The sequence below is a fragment of the Pongo abelii genome, chromosome 1, assembly GCF_028885655.2.
Source record: "Pongo abelii isolate AG06213 chromosome 1, NHGRI_mPonAbe1-v2.0_pri, whole genome shotgun sequence".
Taxonomy (NCBI): Eukaryota; Metazoa; Chordata; class Mammalia; order Primates; family Hominidae; genus Pongo; species Pongo abelii.
The window spans coordinates 76012552-76037773 of record NC_071985.2 but is presented as its reverse complement, the minus strand read 5'-3'; the positions used below and the strand labels follow the sequence as shown (position 1 = coordinate 76037773).

At 39.3% G+C, this 25222-nt stretch overlaps 1 protein-coding gene across 7 annotated transcripts in view; it reads right to left on the bottom strand.

Moving 5' to 3' along the window:
• RC3H1 (ring finger and CCCH-type domains 1) overlaps nucleotides 1-25222 on the bottom strand; it is a 95681-nt gene that overhangs the window by 50075 nt on the left and 20384 nt on the right. For all 7 annotated transcript variants that reach the window (XM_024232244.3, XM_063726429.1, XM_024232262.3 and 4 more), the window contains exons 2-4: nucleotides 15698-16076; nucleotides 1510-1630; nucleotides 428-667 (exon numbers count right to left, since the gene is read on the bottom strand). In XM_024232244.3, coding sequence (XP_024088012.1) covers nucleotides 428-667; nucleotides 1510-1630; nucleotides 15698-15928 — 592 coding nt within the window. In that variant the 5' untranslated portion in view covers nucleotides 15929-16076. The remainder of the gene's footprint in view (nucleotides 1-427; nucleotides 668-1509; nucleotides 1631-15697; nucleotides 16077-25222) is intronic.

Genomic DNA, 25222 nt, shown 5'->3' with positions numbered 1-25222 from the left:
CTATTCACTCAATTAACTGGCAATACAGTTAAGATTAACCAGCAACACACTTTCACACCATTTTTGTGAGCAATTTTGTATTACATTCTATATATTTTATAAAGAAAACAGATAAGTGATTAATACATTTAAGAAAAACTTCTTATCAAAATGAATGAACTTCCTGCTACAGGTATGAAAAAAAGGAAAAATTAAAAAATTAAAAAAAGAAACAACTTTTGGCATTAAGAGAAAAGTTTTAAGTTCACTAAGTTCACCTAGTAAGTCCACTAAGTTACGTGGAATTGCCCAAGCCATGAACATCAAACAAGACATTACCTGGTAACAATAAAATACTGCAAAGAACAAGGCTTTGTACATCACTTATAATTGCTACATCATACTTTTAGAATTACCAGCAGAATAAATACCAAAAGTTAATTTGTACCTGGTCCAAGGAACTGGCATCCCCTAGCCCTTACTGCTGCCCAAAGATTGGAAGAGAGCTGCTGAGGATTCTGGTGCTGGAGAATGAGCTCTGTAACTGTTCGTTCACCTAAAGATCGAGCAGCCCTCATGGCACGAATCCTGCCTTCTTCTTCTACTAGCTGACAGTGGACTAGAGTCACAAGCTTCCTCTGCATTGGGCGACTCAGAACACTCTGAGTAGTGCTGTTCAGACCCACTCCTTTAAAAGAGTAAAGAAGTTATTCCCAGGTTCACAATGCAATTTTACAGTCCAGGAGCAATTCTTCTGTTGGGTTAACTTGTGGGTATGTGACTAGTTCTGGGTCTTACTAGAGTATTTAAAATAAGCAACAAATAAAACGACACATGTAAAGCTTACTTACGTATACATTTTTAAAGTATACAAATGTATACATGAGTTATCTCATGTGCACTTAGCATTCATTATGACATTAAATATACCATTACTCATTTTAATCACAGAGGAAGAAAGAAAAAAGGACTAGACAATGTTGATAATTAGTTTATAATGTAAATCTTGAGGTCCGAAGAGTTCTGGTATATTATTTCATAGTGGATAACCTTATTTTCCTAACTAAATAGCAAGCCCTTTCTGTGCAGTAATGGCAACTTCCATATTTATTATACCGCCTATAGCATAGCACATAAAACTGGATAGAAGGCAAACCATTCAGAATTGTCAAATGATGGAAAGCACTTCTGAAGTAAGTAGTTATATTTGCTTTTACGATCATTCGAATAATGTTTCCATCATCACATAAACTCAAAATTCACTATTTTATTTGATGTGGTTTGTGTAATGATATTTAGCACAAAATGAGTTTAGTTTACAATAGGTAAATTTCATTAACATTTGCTTAATAGCTCACAATTTTTATGGTAACAAGTTTCTTTAGTAGACATTTACTTAGTACGGATAATTGCATCAAATTTACCTCTAGTTAGGTTTTCTGGGAATTCCTCAGGACTTATATAGGATTATGTACTGAGTACTTAAAAAAGCAATTTTACTCTTTAAATAAGAAACAAAAACAAACTTACCTCTAGCACTGCTGAGCGGTTTTAAGTACAATGCTAATTCTTCTACACATTTCTTGGCTTCCTCATAATGCTTTGTGTCTTCAACCCCACTACACAAAGTAATAGGCTGCTGCTCAGGGACCTGGAGGCCAAAACAAAAGATCTGTATGAGTGCTCAATTCATTAATTAAATGTTTTATTTAGTATAGTTTACTCACTCATAATGCTAACACTGGTAACATCAAAACGCCCACCAAATTTACTGAATTCTTTCAAAAGATCCTTCCTATTAACATGTATCTTTGCATTCCTTTGTTTTGTTTCTCTAACAGCCTAATTAAGATATAATCCACATACCATACAACTGACTGGTTTAAAGTATATACAATTCCATGGTTTTCAGTATATTCACAGTTGTGCAAACATAAACACAATCAACTTTAGAACCTTTTCATTACCCCAAAAAGAAACACAGTACCCTCTTAACAATTACCCCTTATTTCTTCCCAACCATCCACCAACCTTTGGAAAGAAGAATCTATTTTCTATGGATTTGCCTATTCTGGACATTTCATATAAGCAAAATCAATACAATAAATAGTCTTTTCTGACTTGCTTCTTTCACTTAATGTTTTCAAGGGTCTTCCAGGTTATATCAGTACTTCATTCATTTTCATCACTGAACAAAATTCCATTGTATAAATATATCACACTTTATTTATACAATCATCAGTTGACAGACATATGGGTTGTTTCTATTTTTGACTATTATAAATAATGCTGCTATGAACATCTGTGTACAAGTTTTCGTCTAGACAAAAGTTTTTGTTTCTCTTTGGTATATACCTAGGAGTCTGTATTTAACCTTTTGAAAAACTGCCAAACTATTTTCCAAAAGCAGAGTAGCATTTTATATATCTACCAGGAGTGTATAAGGGTTCCAATTCTTCTACATTTTATGTAGAAAGATAATTCTTCAGGGGGAGGAGCCAAGATGGCTGAATAGGAACAGCTCCAGTCTACAGCTCCCAGCGTGAGAGACGCAGAAGATGGGTGATTTCTGCATTTCCATCTGAGGTACCGTGTTCATCTCACTAGGGAGTGCCAGACAGTGGGTGCAGGACAGTGGGTGCAGTGCACCGTGCACCAGCCGAAGCAGGGTGAGGCATTGCCTCACTCGGGAAGCTCAAGGGGTCAGGGAGTTCCCTTTCCTGGTCAAGGAAAGGGGTGACAGACAGCACCTGGAAAATCGGGCCACTCCCACCCGAATACTGCGCTTTTCCGACAGGCTTAGGAAACGGCACACCAGGAGATTATATCCCACACCTGGCTCGGAGGGTCCTACGCCCACAGAGTCTCGCTGATTGCTAGCACAGCAGTCTGAGATCAAACTGCAAGGCGGCAGCGAGGCTGGGGGAGGGGCGCCCGCCATTGCCCAGGCTTGCTTAGGTAAACAAAGCAGCCAGGAAGCTCCAACTGGGTGGAGCCCACCACAGCTCAGGGAGGCCTGCCTGCCTCTGTAGGCTCCACCTCTGGGGGCAGGGCACAGACAAACAAAAAGACAGCAGTAACCTCTGCAGACTTAAATGTCCCTGTCTGACAGCTTTGAGGAGAGCAGTGGTTCTCCCAGCACGCAGCTGCAGATCTGAGAACGGGCAGACTGCCTCCTCAAGTGGGTCCCTGACCCCTGACCCCCGAGCAGCCTAACTGGGAGGCACCACCCAGTAGGGGCAGACTGACACCTCACACGGCCAGGTACTCCTCTGAGACAAAACTTCCAGAGGAACGATCAGACAGCAGCATTTGTGGATCATGAAAATCCACGGTTATGCAGACACCGCTGCTGATACCCAGGCAAACAGGGTCTGGAGTGGACCTCTAGCAAACTCCAACAGACCTGCAGCTGAGGGTCTTGTCTGTTAGAAGGAAAACTAACAAACAGAAAGGACATCCACACCAAAAACCCGTCTGTACATCACCATCATCAAAGACCAAAAGTAGATAAAACCACAAAGATGAGGAAAAAACAGAGCAGAAAAACTGGAAACTCTAAAAAGCAGAGCGCCTCTCCTCCTCCAAAGGAACGCAGTTCCTCACCAGCAATGGAACAAAGCTGGATGGAGAATGACTTTGACGAGTTGAGAGAAGAAGGCTTCAGACGATCAAACTACTCTGAGCTACAGGAGGAAATTCAAACCAAAGGCAAAGAAGTTGAAAACTTTGAAAAAAATTTAGACAAATGTGTAACTAGAACAACCAATACAGAGGTGCTTAAAGGAGCTGATGGAGCTGAAAGCCAAGGCTCAAGAACTACGTGAAGAATGCAGAAGCCTCAGGAGCCGATGTGATCAACTGGAAGAAAGGGTATCAGCGATGGAAGATGAAATGAATGAAATGAAGCAAGAAGGGAAGTTTAGAGAAAAAAGAACAAAAAGAAATGAACAAAGCCTCCAAGAAATATGGGACTATGTGAAAAGACCAAATCTATGTCTGATTGGTGTACCTGAAAGTGACGGGGAGAATGGAAACAAGTTAGAAAACACTCTGCAGGATATTATCCAGGAGAACTTCCCCAATCTAGCAAGGCAGGCCAACATTCAGATTCAGGAAATACAGAGAACGCCACAAAGATACTCCTCGAGAAGAGCAACTCCAAGACACATCATTGTCAGATTCACCAAAGTTGAAATGAAGGAAAAAACGTTAAGGGCAGCCAGAAAGAAAGGTCAGGTTACCCACAAAGGGAAGCCCATCAGACTAACAGCAGATCTCTCCACAGAAACTCTACAAGCCAGAAGAGAGTGGGGAACAATATTCAATTTTCTTAAAGAAAAGAATTTTCAACCCAGAATTTCATATCCAGCCAAACTAAGCTTCCTAAGTGAAAGAGAAATAAAATACTTTACAGACAAGCAAATGCTGAGAGATTTTGTCACCACCAGGCCTGCCCTAAAAGAGCTCCTGAAGGAAGTACTAAACATGGAAAGGCACAACTGGTACCAGCCACTGCAAAATCATGCCAAAATGTAAAGACCATAGAGACCAGGAAGAAACTGCATCAACTAACAAGCAAAATAACCAGCTAACATCATGACAGGATCAAATTCACACATAACAATATTAACTTTAAATGTAAATGGACTAAATGCTCCAATTAAAAGACACAGACTGGCAAATTGGATAAAGAGTCAAGACCCATCAGTGTGCTGTGTTCAACAAACCCATTTCATGTGCAGAGACACACATAGGCTCAAAATAAAAGGATGGAGGAAGATCTACCAAGCAAATGGAAAACAAAAAAAGGCAGGGGTTGCAATCCTAGTCTCTGATAAAACAGACTTTAAACCAACAAAGATCAAAAGAAACAAAGAAGGCCATTACATAATGGTAAAGGGATCAATTCAACAAGAAGAGCTAACTATCCTAAATATATATGCACCCAATCAGGAGCACCCAGATTCATAAAGCAAGTCCTGAGTGACCTACAAAGAGACTTAGACTCCCACACAATAATAATGGGAGACTTTAGCACCCCACTGTCAACATTAGACAGATCACTGAGACAGAAAGTTAACAAGGATACCCAGGAGTTGAACGCAGCTCTGCACCAAGCAGACCTAATAGACATCTACAGAACTCTCCACCCCAAATCAACAGAATATACATTCTTTTCAGCATCACGCCACACCTATTCCAAAATTGACCACACAGGTGGAAGTAAAGCACTCCTTAGCAAATGTAAAAGAACAGAAATTATAACAAACTGTCTCTCAGACCACAGTGCAATCAAACTAGAACTCAGGATTAAGAAACTCACTGAAAACCGCTCAACTACATGGAAACTGAACAACCTGCTCCTGAATGACTACTAGGTACATAACGAAATGAAGGCAGAAATAAAGATGTTCTTTGAAACCAACGAGAACAAAGACACAACATACCAGAATCTCTGGGACACATTCAAAGCAGTGTGTAGAGGGAAATTTACAACACTAAATGCCCACAAGAGAAAGCAGGAAAGATCCAAAATTGACACCCTAACACCACAATTAAAAGAACTAGAAAAGCAAGAGCAAACACATTCAAAAGCTAGCAGAAGGCAAGAAATAACTAAAATCAGAGCAGAACTGAAGGAGATAGAAACACAAAAAAACCCTTCAAAAAATTAATGAATCCAGGAGCTGGTTTTTTGAAAGGATCAACAAAATTGATAGACTGCTGGCAAGACTAATAAAGAAAAAAAGAGAGAAGAATCAAATAGACGCAATAAAAAATGATAAAGGGGATATCACCACCGATCCCACAGAAATACAAACTACCATCAGAGACTACTACAAACACCTCTACGCAAATAAACTAGAACATCTAGAAGAAATGGATAAATTCCTGGACACATACACTCTCCCAAGACTAAACCAGGAAGAAGTTAAATCTCTGAATAGACCAATAACAGGATCTGAAATTGTGGCAATAATCAATAGCTTACCAACCAAAAAGAGTCCAGGACCAGATGGATTCACAGCAGAATTCTACCAGAGGTACAAGAAGGAACTGGTACCATTCCTTCTGAAACTATTCCAATCAATAGAAAAAGAGGGAATCCTCCCTAGCTCATTTTATGAGGCCAGCATCATCCTGATACCAAAGCCTGGCAGAGACACAACCAAAAAAGAGAATTTTAGACCAATATCCTTGATGAACACTGATGCAAAAATCCTCAATAAAATACTGGCAAACAGAATCCAGCAGCACATCAAAAAGCTTATCCACCATGATCAAGTGGGCTTCATCCCTGGGATGCAAGGCTGGTTCAATATACACAAATCAATAAATGTAATCCAGCATATAAACAGAACCAAAGACAAAAACCACATGATTATCTCAATAGATGCAGAAAAGGCCTTTGACAAAATTCAACAACCCTTCATGCTAAAAACTCTCAATAAATTAGGTATTGATGGGACGTTATCTCAAAATAATAAGAGCTATCTATGACAAACCCACAGCCAATATCATACTGAATGGGCAAAAACTGGAAGCATTCCCTTTGAAAACTGGCACAAGACAGGGATGCCCTCTCTCACCACTCCTATTCAACATAGTGTTGGAAGTTCTGGCCAGGGCAATGAGGCAGGAGAAGGACATAAAGGGCATTCAATTAGGAAAAGAGGAAGTCAAATTGTCCCTGTTTGCAGATGACATGATTGTATATTTAGAAAACCCCACTGTCTCAGCCCAAAATCTCCTTAAGCTGATAAGCAACTTCAGCAAAGTCCCAAGATACAAAATCAATGTGCAAAAATCACAAGCATTCCTATACACCAATAACAGACAAACAGAGAGCCAAATCATGAGTGAAGTCCCACTCACAATTGCTATGAAGAGAATAAAATACCTAGGAATCCAACTTACAAGGGATGTGAAGGATCTCTTCAAGAAGAACTACAAACCACTGCTCAACAAAATAAAAGAGGACACAAACAAATGGAAGAACATTTCATGCTCATGGATAGGAAGAATCAATATGGTGAAAATGGCCATACTGCCCAAGGTAATTTATAGATTCAGTGCCATCCCCATCAAGCTACCAATGACTTTCTTCACAGAATTGGAAAAAACTCCTTTAAAGTTCATATGGAACCAAAAAAGAGCCCGCATTGCCAAGTCAATCCTAAGCCAAAAGAACAAAGCTGGAGGCATCACACTACCTGACTTCAAACTATACTACAAGGCTACAGTAACCAAAACAGCATGGTACTGGTACCAAAACTGAGATATAGATCAATGGAACAGAACAGAGCCCTCAGAAATAACACCGCATATCTACAACTATCTGATCTTTGACAAACCTGAGAAAAACAAGCAATGGGGAAAGGATTCCCTATTTAATAAATGGTGCTGGGAAAACTGGCTAGCCATATGTAGAAAGCTGAAACTGGATCCCTTCCTTACACCTTATACAAAAATCAATTCAAGATGGATTAAAGACTTACACGTTAGACCTAAAACCATAAAAACCCTAGAAGAAAACCTAGGCATTACCATTCAGGACATAGGCATGGGCAAGGACTTCATGTCTAAAACACCAAAAGCAATGGCAACAAAAGCCAAAATTGACAAATCGGATCTAATTAAACTCAAGAGCTTCTGCACAGCAAAAGAAACTACCATCAGAGTGAACAGGCAACCTACAAAATGGGAGAAAATTTTCGCAACCTACTCATCTGACAAAGGGCTAATATCCAGAATCTACAATGAACTCCAACAAATTTACAAGAAAAAAACAAACAACCCCATCAAAAAGTGGGCAAAGGATATGAACAGACACTTCTCAAAAGAAGACATTTATGCAGCCAAAAGACACATGAAAAAATGCTCATCATCACTGGCCATCAGAGAAATGCAAATCAAAACCACAAGATACCATCTCACAACAGTTAGAATGGCAATCATTAAAAAGTCAGGAAACAACAGGTGCTGGAGAGGATGTGGAGAAATAGGAACACTTCTACACTGTTGGTGGGACTGTAAACTAGTTCAACCATTGTGGAAGTCAGTGTGGCGATTCCTCAGGGATCTAGAACTAGAAATACCATTTCACCCAGCCATCCCGTTACTGGGTATATACCCAAAGGACTATAAATCATACTGCTATAAAGACACATGCACATGTATGTTTATTGCGGCACTATTCACAATAGCAAAGACTTGGAACCAACCCAAATGTCCAACAATGATAGGCTGGATTAAGAAAATGTGGCATATATACATCATGGAATACTATGCAGCCATAAAAAGTGATGAGTTCATGTCCTTTGTAGGGACATGGATGAAATTGGAAATCATCATTCTCAGTAAACTATCGCAAGGACAAAAAACCAAACACCGCACGTTCTCACTCATAGATGGGAATTGAACAATGAGAACACATGGACACAGGAAGGGGAACATCACACTCTGGGGACTGTTGTGTGGTGGGGGGAGGGGGGAGGGATAGCATTAGGAGATATACCTAATGCTACATGACGAGTTAATGGGTGCAGCACACCAGCATGGCACATGTATACATATGTAACTAACCTGCACATTGTGCACATGTACCCTAAAACTTAAAGTATAATAATAATTAAAAAAAAAAAGAAAGATAATTCTTCTACTTATTATCTTTTTTATTATAGCTATCCTGTTGGGTGAAAAGTAGTAATTCATTGTGGTTTTTCTAAATTTTATTTTAAATTAATAATAATTGCATATATTTATGGGGTACAATGTGACAATGTGAGATGACTAAATCAGGTTAATTAACAAATCCATCACCTCACATTTTTATTTTGTAGATTTTAAGTAAAATCTACTCTTTTAGCAATTTTGAAACATACAATGTATTACTATTTATAGTCACTATTCTGTGCAATAGATCACTAAAGGCATTCCTCCAGTCTAACTGAAGCTTTGTATTCTTTGATAATTATCTCTTCTTCCCATCTACCTTCCTCCCACTTCATTGTGGTTTTGATTTGTATTTCCCTGATAGCTAATGATGTTGACCATCCTTTCATATGCTTATTATCCATTTGTATATCTTCTCTGGAAGAATATCTATTCAGATCCTTTGCCCATTTTGCCTAGTAAACTTTATTTCGTAGAACAGTTTTAGATTTACAAAAAAATGGCAAAGATAGTACACAGAATTCTCATTATCCTGTATTCAGTTTCCCCTATTATTATTATTATTTTTGAGATGGAGTCTCCCTCTGTCACCCAGGCTGGAGTGCAGTGGCACCATCTCGGCTCACTGCAACCTCCGCCTCCTGGGTTCAAGCGATTCTTCTGCCTCAGCCTCCCGAGTAGCTGGGACTACAGGAGTGAGCCACCACACTTGGCTAACAGTTACCCCTATTAACATCTTACACTGGTATGGTACATTTGTTAAAATTAATGAGCCAATATCAATATATTCATAATTAACAACTAAAATCCATATGTTAATCAGATATCCTTAGTTTTCACGTAATGTTCTTTCTCAGTTTCAGGATCCCATTCAGGATACCATATTACACTTAGTCTTCAGAGATAGAGTCTCACTCTGTCACTCAGGCTGGAGTACAGTGGCAGCATCTGGGCTCACTGCAACCTCTGTCTCCCAGGTTCAAGTGATCCCCCACCTCGGACTCCAGTAGCTAGGACTATAGGCACACGCCACCACACCCAGCTAATTTTGTATTTTCTTGTAGAGATGGAGGTCCCACTACATTGCCCAGACTGGCCTCGAATTCCTGGGCTCAAGCCATCCACCCACCTTGGCCTCCCTCTCTCCCTCCATGTCTCTCCCTTTTTTTTTTTCAAAGTTGAGACAAAGTCTCACTCTGTCGCCCAGGTTGGAGTACAGTGGCACAATCTCGGCTCACTGCAACTTCCACCTCCCAGGTTCAAGAGATTCTCATGCCTCAGTCTCCTGAGTAGCTGGGATTACAAGCATGCGCCACCATGCCCAGCTGATTTTGTGTATTTTTAGTAGAGACGGGATTTCACTGTGTTGGCCAGGCTGGTTTCCAACTCCTGGCCTCAAGTGATCTGCCCGCCTTGGCCTCTCAAAGCGCTGGGATTACAGGTGTGAGCCACTGCGCTGGTGCTTCAATATCTCTTTAAGCTCCTCTTGGCTTGGACACTTTCTCAGACTTTCCTTGTTTTAATGACCTTGACAGTTTTGAGGAGTACTGGTCTGGTATGTTGTAGAATGCCCCTAAACTGGGATCTAGGATCTGTCATTTTTCTCATTAGTATATTGGGGTTATGGATTTTTGGAAGATCATAGGGGAAAAGTGCCATTTTTTATCACATCATATCAAAGCTACACACCACCAACACAACTTATTATTGCTGATGTTAAATTTGATCAGCTGGTTTAGTCAGTGTTTACCAGGTTTCTCCACTATAAAGTTACATAATCTCCCACCTTCCAAACTGTACTTTTTGGAAGGAGTCACTATGCGTAGCCCACACATATTCTACATCCTTGAGAGCAGAATATCTATGTAATTAATTTGGAATTCTGCATGGGAGATTTGTTTCTTTCTTCCATTTATTTATTCAATCATTTAATTTTATCGTGTAGACTCAAGGATATTTATCTTATACCTGGGTTATAATCCAATTCCATTTATTTTGTTGTTCAAACTGTTTTAGCTTTGGCCATTGAGAGCTCTTTCAGTTGGCTCCTATGTGCCTTTGATATAGCCCCCATTACTCTGTGTATGTGTCTGTGTGTGTTTTGAATACTTCTCTATACTTTCCAGTGCTACAAGCTACTCCAGACTCATTTCGTGTATTTCCTGTCCCAGTCTTAGAATTAGCCATTTCTCCAAGGAACTCTGGTTCCTTTTATTGGAGAATGGTATTAGAAACCAAGATATGAATGCTATGTATGCAATTACTATTGGGGTGTTGTTCCTTCTAGGCAATCTTAGATGACAGAGCAAGGAAATATGTCACTGTAATAACCCGAGATATACACATATCTATTTCTGTATATAACCATCTGTATCCATATCAAGCTAAAAATGAGTTCATACTGATGCCTCCAACTCCAATCCATTATCACATGAATCACTCTAACCTCATCATCCTTGTTTATCTGTTAACTGGCTCCAACCATTTCCCATTCACTTACTTAACTGTTCAATTCTAATATGTATTATACATACAGCAGTATCAGAGTTAATTCGTACCACCACGGGAAAAGACTAGAGCACACTGCTTATAGATAATATCTTTCTCTATCTTTAATCTTACACAATCTACCTTTCTCCTACACCCCTTTAGTGAAATGGTTTCATATACCTCAGATTGTTTTCCATAATCTTTGTAAAGTTCTACAGTTTTTGACAAATTCAGAGTGTCATATAGCTACAATTACAGACTCATAAAGAACAGTTTTACTGCCCTAAGAAATACTATTTCACCAATTCTATCCTCCCTCCCTACTCCTGAATCCATGGCAACCACTGATACTTTTATTGTTGCTATGGTTTTACCTTTTACAGATATCACATAACTGGAATCATACAGTATGTGGCCTTTTCATACTGGTTATCTTTCACTTAGCAATGATATACATTGAGATGTATCTATGTCTTTTTGTGACTTGACAGCTATGCCTTTTTATTATTTCATTTTATACAATGTGCCATTGTATGGATATACCACTGTTTATCCATTCACCTACTAAAAGATATCTCAACTGCTTCCATTTTTTGGCAAGCATGAATAAAGCTGTTATAAATAGTCATGTGAGGGTTTCTGTGTAGACATAAATTTTCAAGTTAACTGGGTAAATACCTACTATGTTAAGCTTATAAAGAAACTGCCAAACTGTCTTTCAAAGTAGCTATACCATTTTTCATTTCCAAAAAGATGAGAGTTTTTGTTGCTCCATATCCTCACCAGCATTTGGTGTTGCTAATGTTTTGGATTTTGGCCATTTTAATTTGTGTATAGTGGTATCTCACTTGCTTTAATTTGCAATTAAAGACAAACTGCTGAGCTACTTTTCATTTTGCCAATTTGCCATCTGTATAATCTGCTTGACGAGGTGATTGTTCAGCTCTTTGTCCATTTTAAAAACTGGGTTGTCTTTTTATCTCTGAGTTGTAAGAGTTCCTTATATATTCTACACATAAGTCTTTATCAGAAATAGGATTTTACAATTGTTTTCTCACATTCTGTAGGTTGTTCTTTTTGCTTTCTTGTTGGTATCTTTGTTTTTCATTGTTGCTATTATTTTTGAGATAGGGTCTCATTCTGCCGCCCAAGCTACAGCGTAGTGCTGCAATCGAGGCTCACTGTAGCCTCGATCAGGTGATCAGGCTCAGGTGCTGCCGCCACCTCAGCCTCACAAATAGGTGGGACTACAGGCATGTGCCACCACACCCAGCAATTTTTTTCTTGTATTTTCTGTAGAGATGGGGTTTTGCCATGTTGCCTAGGCTGGTCTCAAACGATCCATCCATCTTGGCCTCTTGGGCTCAGGTGATGCTCCCACTTCAGCCTCACAGACAGGTGGGACTACAGGCATGTGCCACCACACCCAGCAAAAATTTTTCTTTTGCATTTTCTGTAGAGATGGGGTTTTGCCATGTTGTATAGGCTGGTATCAAATGATCCATCCATCTTGGCCTCCCACAGTGCTGAGATTACAGACGTGAGCCACTGTGCCCAGCCAATTGTTCGTATCTTTGAAACACAGTTTTTAATTTTGATGAAGTTCAACTTATCTTTTTCTTTTGTTCCTTGTGCTTTTTGGTGTCACACCTTGAAAAAACCCACTGCCTACTCCATGGTCATAAAGACTTATGTCTATATTTTCTTCTAAGAGTTTCATAGTTTTAGTTCTTATATTTAGCCTTTGATCCATTTTGAGTTAATGGCGTAAATGTTTATTCAAGTTTTAAGTTACTTTTAAACAACGATTTGTAGTTTTCAAAATATAGTTTTACATTTCTTTCTTTTTTTTTTTTTGACAGAGTCGCTCTGTCACCCAGGTTGGAGTGCAGTGGTATGATTTTAGCTCACTGCAACCTCGGCCTCCTGGGTTCAAGCAAGTCTCATGCCTCAGCCCCCTGAGTAGCTGGGATTACAGGTGGGCACCTTCACACCTGGCTAATTTTTGTATTTTTTTGGTAGAGACGGGGTTTCACCATGTTGGCCAGGCTGGTCTTGGAACTCCTGGCCTCAAAAGATCTGCTAGCCTCGGCCTCCCAAACTGTTGGGATTACAGGCATGAGCCACTGCACCCGGTCTAATTTTACATTTCTTTTGTTAAATATATTCTTAATTTTTTTTTTAATGCTCTTGTAGATGAAATTGATCTATTTTCAGATTGTCCACTGCTAGCATATAGAAATACAACATATATATTACTTCTTTAACAAATCTTTATTAAGGGCCTACTATGTGCCAGACAGTCTTTCTTACGTGTAAGAAAACTATTATTATTATTATTTTATTTTATTTTTTTTTTGAGACAGAGTGTCGCTCTGTTGCCCAGGCTGGAGTGCAGTGGCACAATCTCGGCTCACTGCAAGCTCCGCCTCCCGGGTTCACGCCATTCTCCTGCCTCGGCCTCTGAAGTAGCTGGGACTACAGGCGCCTGCCACCACGCCCAGCTAACTTTTTGTATTTTTAGAAGAGACGGGTTTCACTGTGTTAGCCAGGATGGTCTTGATCTCCTGACCTCGTGATCCACCCGCCTCGGCCTCCCAAAGTGCTGGGATTACAGGCGTGAGCCACTGCGCCTGGCCTAAGAAAACTATTATTAACATATTGTGGATGAAAGTATGCAAAACTAGCTGGGTACAGTGGCTTATGCCTGTATTCCCAATACTCTGGGAGGTTGAGACAGATGGATCACTTGAGGTCAGGAATTTGAGACCAGCATAGCCAACATGGCGAAACCCTATCTCTACTAAAAATACAAAAATTAGCCGGGTATGGTAGTGCACACCTGTAATCCCAGCTACTTGGGAGGCTGAGGCCATGAGAATCACTTGAACTTGAGAGGTGGAGATTGCAGTGAGCCAAGATCACACCACCGTACTCCAGCCTGGGTGACAGAGCAAGAAAAAAAGAAAGAAAGAAATTATGAAACACTGTAAACACATTTTTACACCTTAGAAAGACTTTTGCTTTTTCAGACAACTGATACTTATATACTCATCTTATATCCTGCAACTCTGCCTAGTTTTTTGTTTCTAATAGCTTTTCCTTTGTAGATTCCTTAACATTTTCTATATATAAGACCATGTCATCTGTGAATGAGATTGTTTTTATTTTTTACTTCTTATCTGAATGTCACCAGTTTCATTTACTTGCCTAATTGCCCTGGCTAGAAGGTCCTGTATGATGTTGCACAGAAATAGTTAAGAATGGAGATCCTTGACTTGTTCCTGATCTTAAAGAAAAAGCATCTAGTCTTTCACCATTCAGTATGTTAGCTGTGGGTTTTTCATCCATGTCCTTTGGGTTGAAGTTTTCTTCCTAGTTGTTTCAGTGCTTTTATTATGAAAAGGTATTGGATTTTGCCAAATGCTTTTTCTGTGTCTATTGAGATGATCATATGTGTGCAATTTTGCAACTTTTACTGATATAGTGAATTACATTAATTGATTTGCAGATGTTAAGTCAACCTTACATTCCTAGGAGAAATTGGTGATTATATATTTTAAAGTCTAATTTATTTTTTCTTTTTCCTTTTAGATGAAAGGAAAATTTGGGAAAATTTTATTTTTTTTATTGTGATAATATATACATAACACAAAATTTACCATCTCAACCATTTTTAGGTCTATAAAGCATTAAGTGTGTTCTAATGGTTCCCAAACTTTGTGCTGTAGTTTTTGTCACCTTTCTCATCTTTCATTTCAGTTAATGTCTACTGAGTAAAACTGCCTGAAGCAGCTGCACCTTCCCTACTGAGTAAAGTGCAGTGGTTTTATGAACAATAGTTTTCTCAATGTTAAAAAAGGTCCTTATGACTTACCTCTTAGGTTTCTTTTCTTTTTTTGAGACAGGGTCTCACTCTGTCACCCAGGCTGGAGTGCAGCGCGATCTCGGCTCACTGCAACCTCCGCCTCCTAGGTTCAAGCAATTCTCGTGCCTCAGCCTCCCAAGTAGCTGGGATTACAGGCACACACCACCACACCCAGCTCATTTTTTTGTATTTGTAGTAGAGACAGGGTTTCACCATGTTGGCCAGGTTGGTCTCGAACCCCTGACCTCAAATGATCCACCAACCTTGGCCTCCCAAAGTGCTGGGATTACAGGCATGAGCCACCACACCCAGCCTTAGGTTTCTCTAGTGATCTGCATAGCTAGGTTTATTGAATATCTGACAAGATTAAATGGATGTTACTGTACTATGACTAAAAAGCACTGGACTACCACAATAAATCTAACATGCTGAAATAAAGGATTTACAGTACCAAACAGAATTATACCTATTTAAATAGAAGGCAATGTTACCCAATTTTAATTCAACAGGTTTCTCTCGGGAGAAAAACATGCACAGCGCGTGCACACACACACACACACACACACACACACACAAAAGTATTAAGTCTCACACACACACACACACACACACACACACACACACACACACACACACACACACACACACACACACTTAAAAGTATTAAGTCACTCATCTTACCTGAGCACCCACGAGCTGCAGCAATGCTGAGTTCACAGGGAGGAGCTCAATGTCTGTATTGATAGTGGTCTGGTCAAATGGGCAAGCCTTGCGGTGGAGTTTATTTAGGCACATCTTGCAGACAGTATGGCCACAACCCAAACTGATGGGCTTCCGAATTGTTTCGTCGAAAGTCTGAGTGCAAATTGGGCAGGAGAGGAAATCCGTCCATTGTGGAGCTTGTACAGGCATTGCTTCTGGAGTTACAATTCACGAACACAAACACACACACAAATCTAAAGCAAAGATTCCACTGGAATCAAAATCTTTGAAAAAAAGTTTATCTTTTTTTTTTAAATATCTTCTGTAGATACAGTCAGCACATAGTGTGAAATATAACCTGAAAACAAAGAAAAAGGAAAAAAATTGAGTGTCTTTCTTTTCAATTAAACTGTTGAAAAAGAACCACAAGTCCAGTCTTATTCCACAACTTTTTATACCACATTTGTATCACTGTAATCCATCTTTTCACACTTTTACAGAATTAGAGCCATGATAAAACATCTATTTCCATTCCCTCATTTTAGAGATGGGAAGTAGTCCCCTGCCTGAGAGGAGACTTGAAGTTAGTAATAAAGTTCCATCCAGGACCCTAGTCTCTTAAGTTTATCTAAGTCTTTTTTTTTTTTTTTTTGAGATGGAATTTTGCTCTTGTTGCCCAGGCTGGAGTGCAATGGTGCAACCTCCATCTCCTGGGTTCAAGCGATTGTCCTGCCTCACCCTCCCAAGTAGCTGGGATTACAGGCATGCACCACCACACCTGACTAATTTTGTATTTTTAGTAGAGACGGGATTTCTCCATGTTGGTCAGGCTCGTCTTGAACTCCTGACCTCAGATGATCCTCCCACCTTGGCATCCCAAAGTGCTGGGATTACAGGTGTGAGCCACCACGCCCAGCTAAATCTCTAATTTTTAAAAAATAAATATATCTAAAAAATAATCTTGGCTGGGTACGGTGGCTCACGCCTGTAATCCCAGCAATTTGGGAGGCCAAGGTGGGCAGATTCCTTGAGGTCAGGAGTTCGAGACCAGCCTCAACATGGTGAAACCCCATGTCCACTAAAAATACAAAAATTAGCCAGGCGTGGTGGCAGGTGCCTGTAATCCCAGCTACTCAGGAGGCTGAGGTGGGAGAATCACTTGAACCCGGGAAGCAGAGGTTGTGGTGAGCCAAGATCGCACCATTGCACTCCAGTCTGGGGAACAAGAGCGAAACTCCGTCTCAGAGAAAAAAAAAAAAAAGCTTTGTTGGGGAAGGGGGTAGAGGGAGGGAAGAATTACTGAACAAGACATAAATAACTTTTGATGGCCAGGCGCGGTGTCTCAGGTTTGTAATCTCAGCACTTTGGGAGGCTGAGGCGGGTGGGTCACCTCAGGTTGGGAGTTCGAGACCAGACTGGCCAACATGGTGAAACCCCGTCTCTACCAAAAATATAAAAAATTAGCCAGGTGTGGCGGTGCATGGCTGTAATCCCAGCTACTCGGGAAGCTGAGTAAGGAGAATTGCTTGAACCCAGGAGGTGGAGGTTGCAGTGAGCCGAGATCCGCCACTGTACTCCTGCCTGGGCAACACAGTGAGACTCCATCTCAAAACAAACAAACAAACATAACTTTTGACAATATAAGAATATTTTAAAAGTAGAAACAATTTATATAAACATATGTTTCCTCTGTATTTATACCACAATCTCGACAGACTCATACAAATTTTTCAGGCTGGGTGTGATGGCTCATGCCTATAATTCCAGCACTTTGAGAGGCTGAGATGGGAGGACTGCTTGAGCCCAGGAGTTTGAGACCAGCCTAGGTAACATAGGGAGACCCTGTCTCTACAAAAATTAGCCAGGTGTGGTGGCATGCACCTGTGGTCCCAGCGACCCAGGAAGCTAAGGGCTAAGGTAGGAGGATCGCTGGAGCCCAGGAGTTTGAGGCTACAGTGAGCCACGAACACGTGACTGCACTCCAGTCTAGGTGACAGAGCAAGACTCCATCTCAAAAAAAAAAAAAAAAGAAAAGAAAAAAAAGAAACATTCCATTCCCAGGAAAAATTAAATTTAGTTAAATGACAAAAAAAGTTTTTTTGGTCTTTAATATGTGTTCAGTACTAAGGATAAAAAAATGATAAGTCATTCTAAGTCCACATGGAGCTTGCACTGTTTCTTTCACTAAACATATAAACACCAATCACACGACTAAATATATAATTGCAAGGTATGGTAAGTGATATGCAGGTAAAGTACAGGGAGATACAAGCATATATAACAGAGGCAACCTGACCAAATTAGGGTGGAGCTGATGTACAGGTAAGTGATATTTATGGTAAGATTTTAAAGATGACTGCTGAATGAAAGTTAAGGGAAGAATAATGTTTAATATATGTAGTATAGATTCTAGGTAAAGAAACAGCATAACCATGGATTCTGAGACTAGATAGAATATAGTACAGATGAGGCCGGGCATGGTGGCCCACACCTGTAATCCCAGCACTCTGGGAGGCCAAGGCAGGTGGATCACCTGAGGTCAGGAGTTCGAGACCGGCCTGACCAACATGGAGAAACCCCGTCTCTACTAAAAATACAAAATTAGCCAGGCATGGTGGCACAATGCATGTAATCTCAGCTACTTGGGAGGCTGAGGCAGGAGAATGGTGTGAACCTGGGAGGCACAGCTTGAAGTGAGCCAAGATTGTGCCACTGCATTCCAGCCTGGGTGACAGAGCAAGACTCCACCTCAAAAAAAAAAAAAGAAAAAGAAAAAACGAATTAGCAAGGACCAAAGAACACAGGATCTTCTAACTTATATGATGGTATTTGGTTACTATATGAAGAGTAGTGCAAAGCCACTGAAGGGGCAGGAGGTGACTCACTTTATTGTTTTGAATGTTCTCCTGTGATATTATTCTCACCAATCACACACAGTCCACTATGATCTCCTTCAAGGCTCAACTAGGAAGAGTAACAACTATGTCTTTTCTCACTCTTGGGCCCTAAAGCACTCATATGCTGCTACACCAGCATGATGCTTACTTTAAGAAAACCTGATATGTAAAAACTCTAATATGGAAAACAGATTGATTACAGTGATTATCCATATTACAGAAAGATAATAAACTTTACCAAGGTATTTATAATAAGATTTAAACGACTAGAAATCAATGTAATTGAAAAAATTGGGCTGGGTGTGGTGGCTCACGCCTGTAATCCCAGAACTTTGGGAGGTCGAGTTGGGCAAATCACCTGAGGTCAGGAGTTTGAGACCAGCCTGGCCAACATGGTGAAACCCTATCTCTACTAAAAATACAAAAATTAGCCAGGCGTGGTGATGGGCACCTGTAATCCCAGCTACTCGGGAGGCTGAGGCAGTTGGACTACTTGAACCCAGGAGGGGGAGGTTGCAGTGAGCTGAAATCACGCCATTGCACTCTAGATAAACAGAGACATACCAGTGCTATGAAAATGTATGGAAAGAGACTCAAACTACATTAAGTAAAAAAACAAGCCTTGCAGACCAATACATATAACATCATTTGTGCTGAGGGAAAAGAACCCTTACATATCAGTCTATGTATTAATATATGTAAATGAATGGAAGAAAAAGGTCTGAAAAGACACTCAACAAGCTGTAAGCAGACAGCAAGGTCTTCATGGACTATAGGAATTAATCAACTTGAACAATCAGCCTGTTTTATAGCCTCCTGCCTTGCAGCCTATTTTTGCCTAAACCCTGTGTAGAATGCAGTCACCTAGACAGCTGGACATAGTTCCTCACAGACCCTGGCAACTCATAGATAAACCTGAGTGAACTTTCCTCATTACCATGCTAAAGTCTCCATCCTGGGAGAAGCTATAGCTTCACTACCATAGCATGTGACCTACATCCGGGCATAAAGACTCACTATATGTGCTCCACTGGGACCCCTCCTCTACATGCAGTGACATACCCTCTCTTCCCTCTCCATCGCCCCATAAAACCCTCCTCTCACTTTCCCTCAGAGAGCCACTGCTTTGGAGAATACTCCCAGTGCTCTCCTTACTTGTGACAAGTAATAAAACTTCCATTGATCAAAATCTGTGTTCTTGTGGAGTCATTTGTTATTTGAAAGGCAAAGGAACTCTGTTTTTTTTTTGGGTAACAAAACTTAACGGCACTGCCAGGCATGGTGGTTCACGCCTGTAATCCCAGCACTCTGGGAGGTGGAGACAGGTGGATCTCTTGAGCCCAGGAGTTTGAGACCAGCCTGGGCAATAAAGTGAGACCCTGTCTCTACAGAAAAATAAAAAATTTAGCTGCACATGGGCACCTGTAGTCCCAGCTATATGGGAGGCTGAGGCAAGAGGACTGCCTGAGCCCAGGAGGTCGGAGCTGTAGTGAGTCATGTTTGCTCCACCGCACTCCAGCCTGGGCAACGGAGAGAGACCCTGTCTAAAACAAAACAAAACAAAAAAACTTAATGGCAGTTACACAGTTGGGCAACTTACAAAAGTATGTAATAATGAATTACTTATATAAGTACAAATAAATTGAAAGAGTAACACAAAGCTAGAGTACACTTAGAGTACAATTTAAGCTTCTTAAGATAATCACTCTAAAATGATTCAAAACATTTGTCCTAATATTATTAATCTTCTTTTACACATTTGGATAGCCAAATATCAAAACTTATTAGTTCTTTTCAAAATTTAAGAACCTGAAAATACTTTGTAACTTATCCCTTCAAAGAATTAGCATTCCTTTATTAATTTCGTTTATCACCTCCATCTCTTATTAACTTTGTAAAGTAAGGTATGTAGTTGTTAATCTCTTAAATTTTCTAGTTAAATAGTTCTTTGACACAACTATAAACAACTTGATAGAATAAAAATATAAAAATCAGCAATCAGTTCTTCATTAAAAATAAAAGCATTATTTTGACCATAAATACAGGTTTGAGAGACCAAGGGGAAAATAATATTCTTAAAGCTTGACTTTTTCTGGGAAATTTGATGATTAATAACAGAAAGTCACTCTTAGATGACCCTATTTCAGGACTTAAAAAATCACAAGGCAAAGATTTTTTTGAGACTCAAAGTGTCAGTTAATTGTAGACGTAGATCTAAGAAGAATTTCCATTTCCTCATTCTTTAAGTATCTTTCTCTAAACGCATTCTTCCAAACATTCTCCAAGCTTCTCAAAGACAGTTTATATACTCTTCAACCACAACATGTATCTAAACCACAAAAGACATGATTTACTAAATACAATAAGCATTCTTTCAGTCAAAAGTAAACATATGAAATAAAATTATTAATATACCAACATCCAGATTTTTTGAACTTCCTCAGAACAAGGTATGTCAGTCAGCAAATTAAAAAAGGCCACAAAACAAAAACAGCTGTAAATAATTCTACTAATCAAAGCACATGCATTCAAGGCCTGCAGATAAACTGTTGGGGGTCAGGCCAAATCTAGTTCATTAGGAGTATTTCTATTGGAACCTTCCTAATTGAAACAGAAGACAAATGATGAGCCCTCTTTATTTCCAAAAAGATTCAAAAGAGTGACACTGCTGCTCAAGTATGAAAGCAATGATTAGTTTCCCCATCAGTTTAAATAAGGACTCCTCTCCTATAAAAATGACAAGATTTTACTGTTGATAATTGCAAATACAGAATACACATGATAATTAAATAGCAATCAGTTCAAGGGTCTGACCTAAGACCCAAGTTCAAAAATACCGTATAATTTCCCCAATTATATATACACATTTTTACACCACTAAAGAGTGCTCATAGAAAACACTGAAAAGACTGCTTTATTTGGTTATATGCCTTGTTCATGGCATTGACTGAAGCTACAGTACAGAATATCACATCTGACATTTCACTATTAATTTATCCCAATGTCTAAATTCTGGTTAAGAACCATCACTTTCTTAAATCTCTAAACTTTTATCACTAATATTGCCATTTGACTTTACTCAGTTTTTTTTTCTTAACAAAGAAATAAAGATCTTATTATCAAAATAAAAAAATTATTTCGGCTGGGTGCTGTGGTTCAAGCCTGCAATCTCAGCACTTTTGGGTGGCTGAGGTGGGAGGATCACTTGAGACCAGGAGTTTGAGATCAACCTGGCCAACAAGGCAAGACCTTGTCTCTATAAGCAAAATAAAAAATGAGCAGAGTGTGATGGCACGTACTTGTAGTCCCAGCTACTCAGGAGGCTGAGGTGGGAGGTATGCTTGATCCCAGGAGTTCAAGGTTTCAGTGAGCTATGACTGCACCACTGCACTGCAGCCTGGGCAACACAGTGAAACCCCATCTCTAAAAAAAAAAAAAAATGCTGGGCGTGGTGGCTCACACCTGTAATCCCAGGACTTTGGGAGGCTGAGGATGGCAGATCACCTGAGGTCAGGAGTTTGAGACCAGCCTGACCAACATAGAGAAACCCTGTCTCTACTAAAAATACAAAAATTAGCAGGCACATGCCTATAATCCCAGCTACTCGCGAGGCCAAGGCAGGAGAATCACTTGAACCTGGGAGGCAGAGGTTGCGGTGAGCCGAGATCGTGCCATTGCACTCCAGCCTAGACAACGAGAGCAAAACTCCGTCAAAAAAAAAAAAAAAAGAGAGAAATAAAGATATGAATTATAAACAACAAGGCTACTGCCTGGGTCCACCAGTTAAGTGACTAGTTTATAGATACCAAACTCCAAGTCTTACAGCTCCCTTAGCTGTTAAATTCAAATATATGCCTCTGCAAAATAACAAATAACTATATATTGTGAGCATCGATGTTTAAGTATGATTAAAACACTGTCAATGAGCTACTGCAGATAAAATTGTGATGACATGATGCATCTGGAAAGATGTAAAACAGCTTTGTTTTCTGAAAATCAACCATGTGTCAGTCACTGTGCTAGGTGTTTTCAGATGTTTCTCTTATTTAAATATCCACAATGTGAACTACCACCAATAACCAACATTTGTGAAGCAAAAACCAGGACATTATACTTTCAGTGCTCTATATACAGTATCTAATTAACGTTCACAGTAACACTGTAATGTAGTTATTATGCCCATTTTAAAGATAAGGAAACCAAAGTACCCAAGTCACAAAGCTAGAAAGTGGCACGACTAAGACTCAAACTCAGGCCAGCTAAACTCCCAAGCTGGTACTTTGAAACTCTATAATTTGTGCCACCACACGAATAAAAGTTTATAGTAATTATGGCAAGGGAGCTCTTGGGAGTGACAGAAATGCCTCAAAATTGTATCATAGTAATGGTTGCACAACTCTGTAAATTTACTAAAAATCATTTGTGTATTTAAAATAAGTGAATTCTATGGTATGTAAATTATACTCCAATAAAGCTGTTAAAATAGTCATTAAGGGCTGTTTAATAGTCTTAGTTTTCAAAAATGTTAAGTAATAATGTAGAAACACAGAAACTATTCAAATCTGTTCTATGAGCACAGCAATAGCCCTATTAAATAGCTAAATTACATTGCTGTGAAAATTTCATTTAAACGTATCACACATTTATTACTATCTCCTCTATTATAGGTTCATTTTATATGTTCCTGATTTAGAGAGAGAAAAATGGAAATTAAAATTCAACTATCTACTCTGAGCCAGGCACTCCTCTGAGGCATTACTATGTCCATTTTACAGAAGATAACTCGAGGTTTGGCAGCATTAAGTAACGGCCCCAAATCAATAAACTGTTGAACTGGGATTAACACCAGGTCTTACATATCTGAAGTATAAGTTGGCCTGTGAAAAATGTTTTATCAAACAAAACCACACTGTCTGTAAGAAGAAAATCTTGGCTCTCTTCCCACCATGCCCGATGAGATGAGATTTTAACTCATTATTCTTGACCTTAACTTAATTTTTCATTTATCTGGAACATTTCCATAGCAACCAGCATGTAGGGCCACATCACAGAAGAGAAAATGTTTCACTGTCTTGAAAAATGAAGCTAGAAGCAAGAGATAAAAACACAAAGAAGAAAACTAATGAAGGCCTATTATAACACTTAATTTTTTAATCCTCAGCAGAACATCAACTAATTTACAGTGGAAATAGAGTCTAAAATTTGAGGAGGCTCAAGGTTTTTCCAGCAATAATATCTTGTGAACAAAGACCCAGTTTTGATTGTAAAAATACCTCTTCCCAAAATGTATGGACTGAACTGTAACCCTATATATACAACATCTTGGATATAAATAATTTAATATGATTATGTTAGTACAAATGGATAAATACTTGGGACAGGCATAAAGAGAAGGGCTTCTGAGTTAGAGGGAAAAATAGCTTGAAAAATAGAACCTGATAAAGAAAGGTCAAGGAAAGTTCAAGGGGTTAATTCAGGTTGCTTACTTTTTCAGCGTTCAGAGGCAAAAAGAAAAATTTCTATCTCCAACCTAATGCCAGATTTAGGAGAAGTAGTAAGAAAGGACAAAATCATTCATGGAGAAGCTGCCTGACCTGAGTTTGAAACAGAGTGCCTGAGAAAGTAAGACAGTCTTTAACTTTACATATGTAGTTTGAATCTCCAGGTTCAACTTATGCATTACATATAAATGTGCTACACTAAAGAGGGCATTAGCCCTCATTAATTATCAAAGAGGTGGCAGAATGATGTGACCAGACTCAAAGACATCACCTTTTTTTGTTTTTGTGTTTTTGAGACAGATTCTCATTCTGTTGCCCAGGCTGGAGTACAGTGGCACGATTTTGGCTCACTGCAACCTCCACCTCCTAGGTTCAAGCCATTCTCATGCAGAGTAGCTGGGATTACAGATGTGCACCACCATGCCTGGCCGATTTTTGTATTTTTAGTAGAGATGGGGTTTCGCCACGTTGGCCAGGTCTCAAACTCCTGGCCTCAAGTGATCAGCTTCAGCCTCCCAAAGTGCAGGGATTATATAGGCGTGAGCCACCACGCCCAGCCAAAAGCATCATCTTTAAAGGTAGTAGCAAGGAAAATTTACCAATTAAGCAAAAAAGCAAAATGTTTCAATTTTTTCAGTTTTTGCATTAACACTCTGTTGAATATTACATACACTATACTATCAAGTAAATAAATTTATAATCACCAATTTAGTGTTAGTACAAACACTAAGGATGTAATAAAAACTGGTTACTAAGATCAGGAGTATTTTTAGTATACATTGAGCATTTCAGTTTACTCATTACTCTCAAAAAATTTTACAAAATAGTTTGTTTATTATCTTAACTGCTTTTAAATTAATCATAAATTTCTGAAACTGTTTTTTTGTTGGGGGCGGGGGAGGTAAAAGTTGACATCTCCTTCTTAATCAAGCTTCTTTTCTACATCAGAAAGATATTTCAGTCCCAAAATGAAAGATTCATGAATACATTTTGAAGATGAGGCCAAATATTTTAACAAGACTAAACAGTTTTCCAGGTCATCTTTTGAAATCAGTCCTCTTGCTGCAATAATGGTTCATTTTTATAAAGGAAGTTTACTCCTCTTG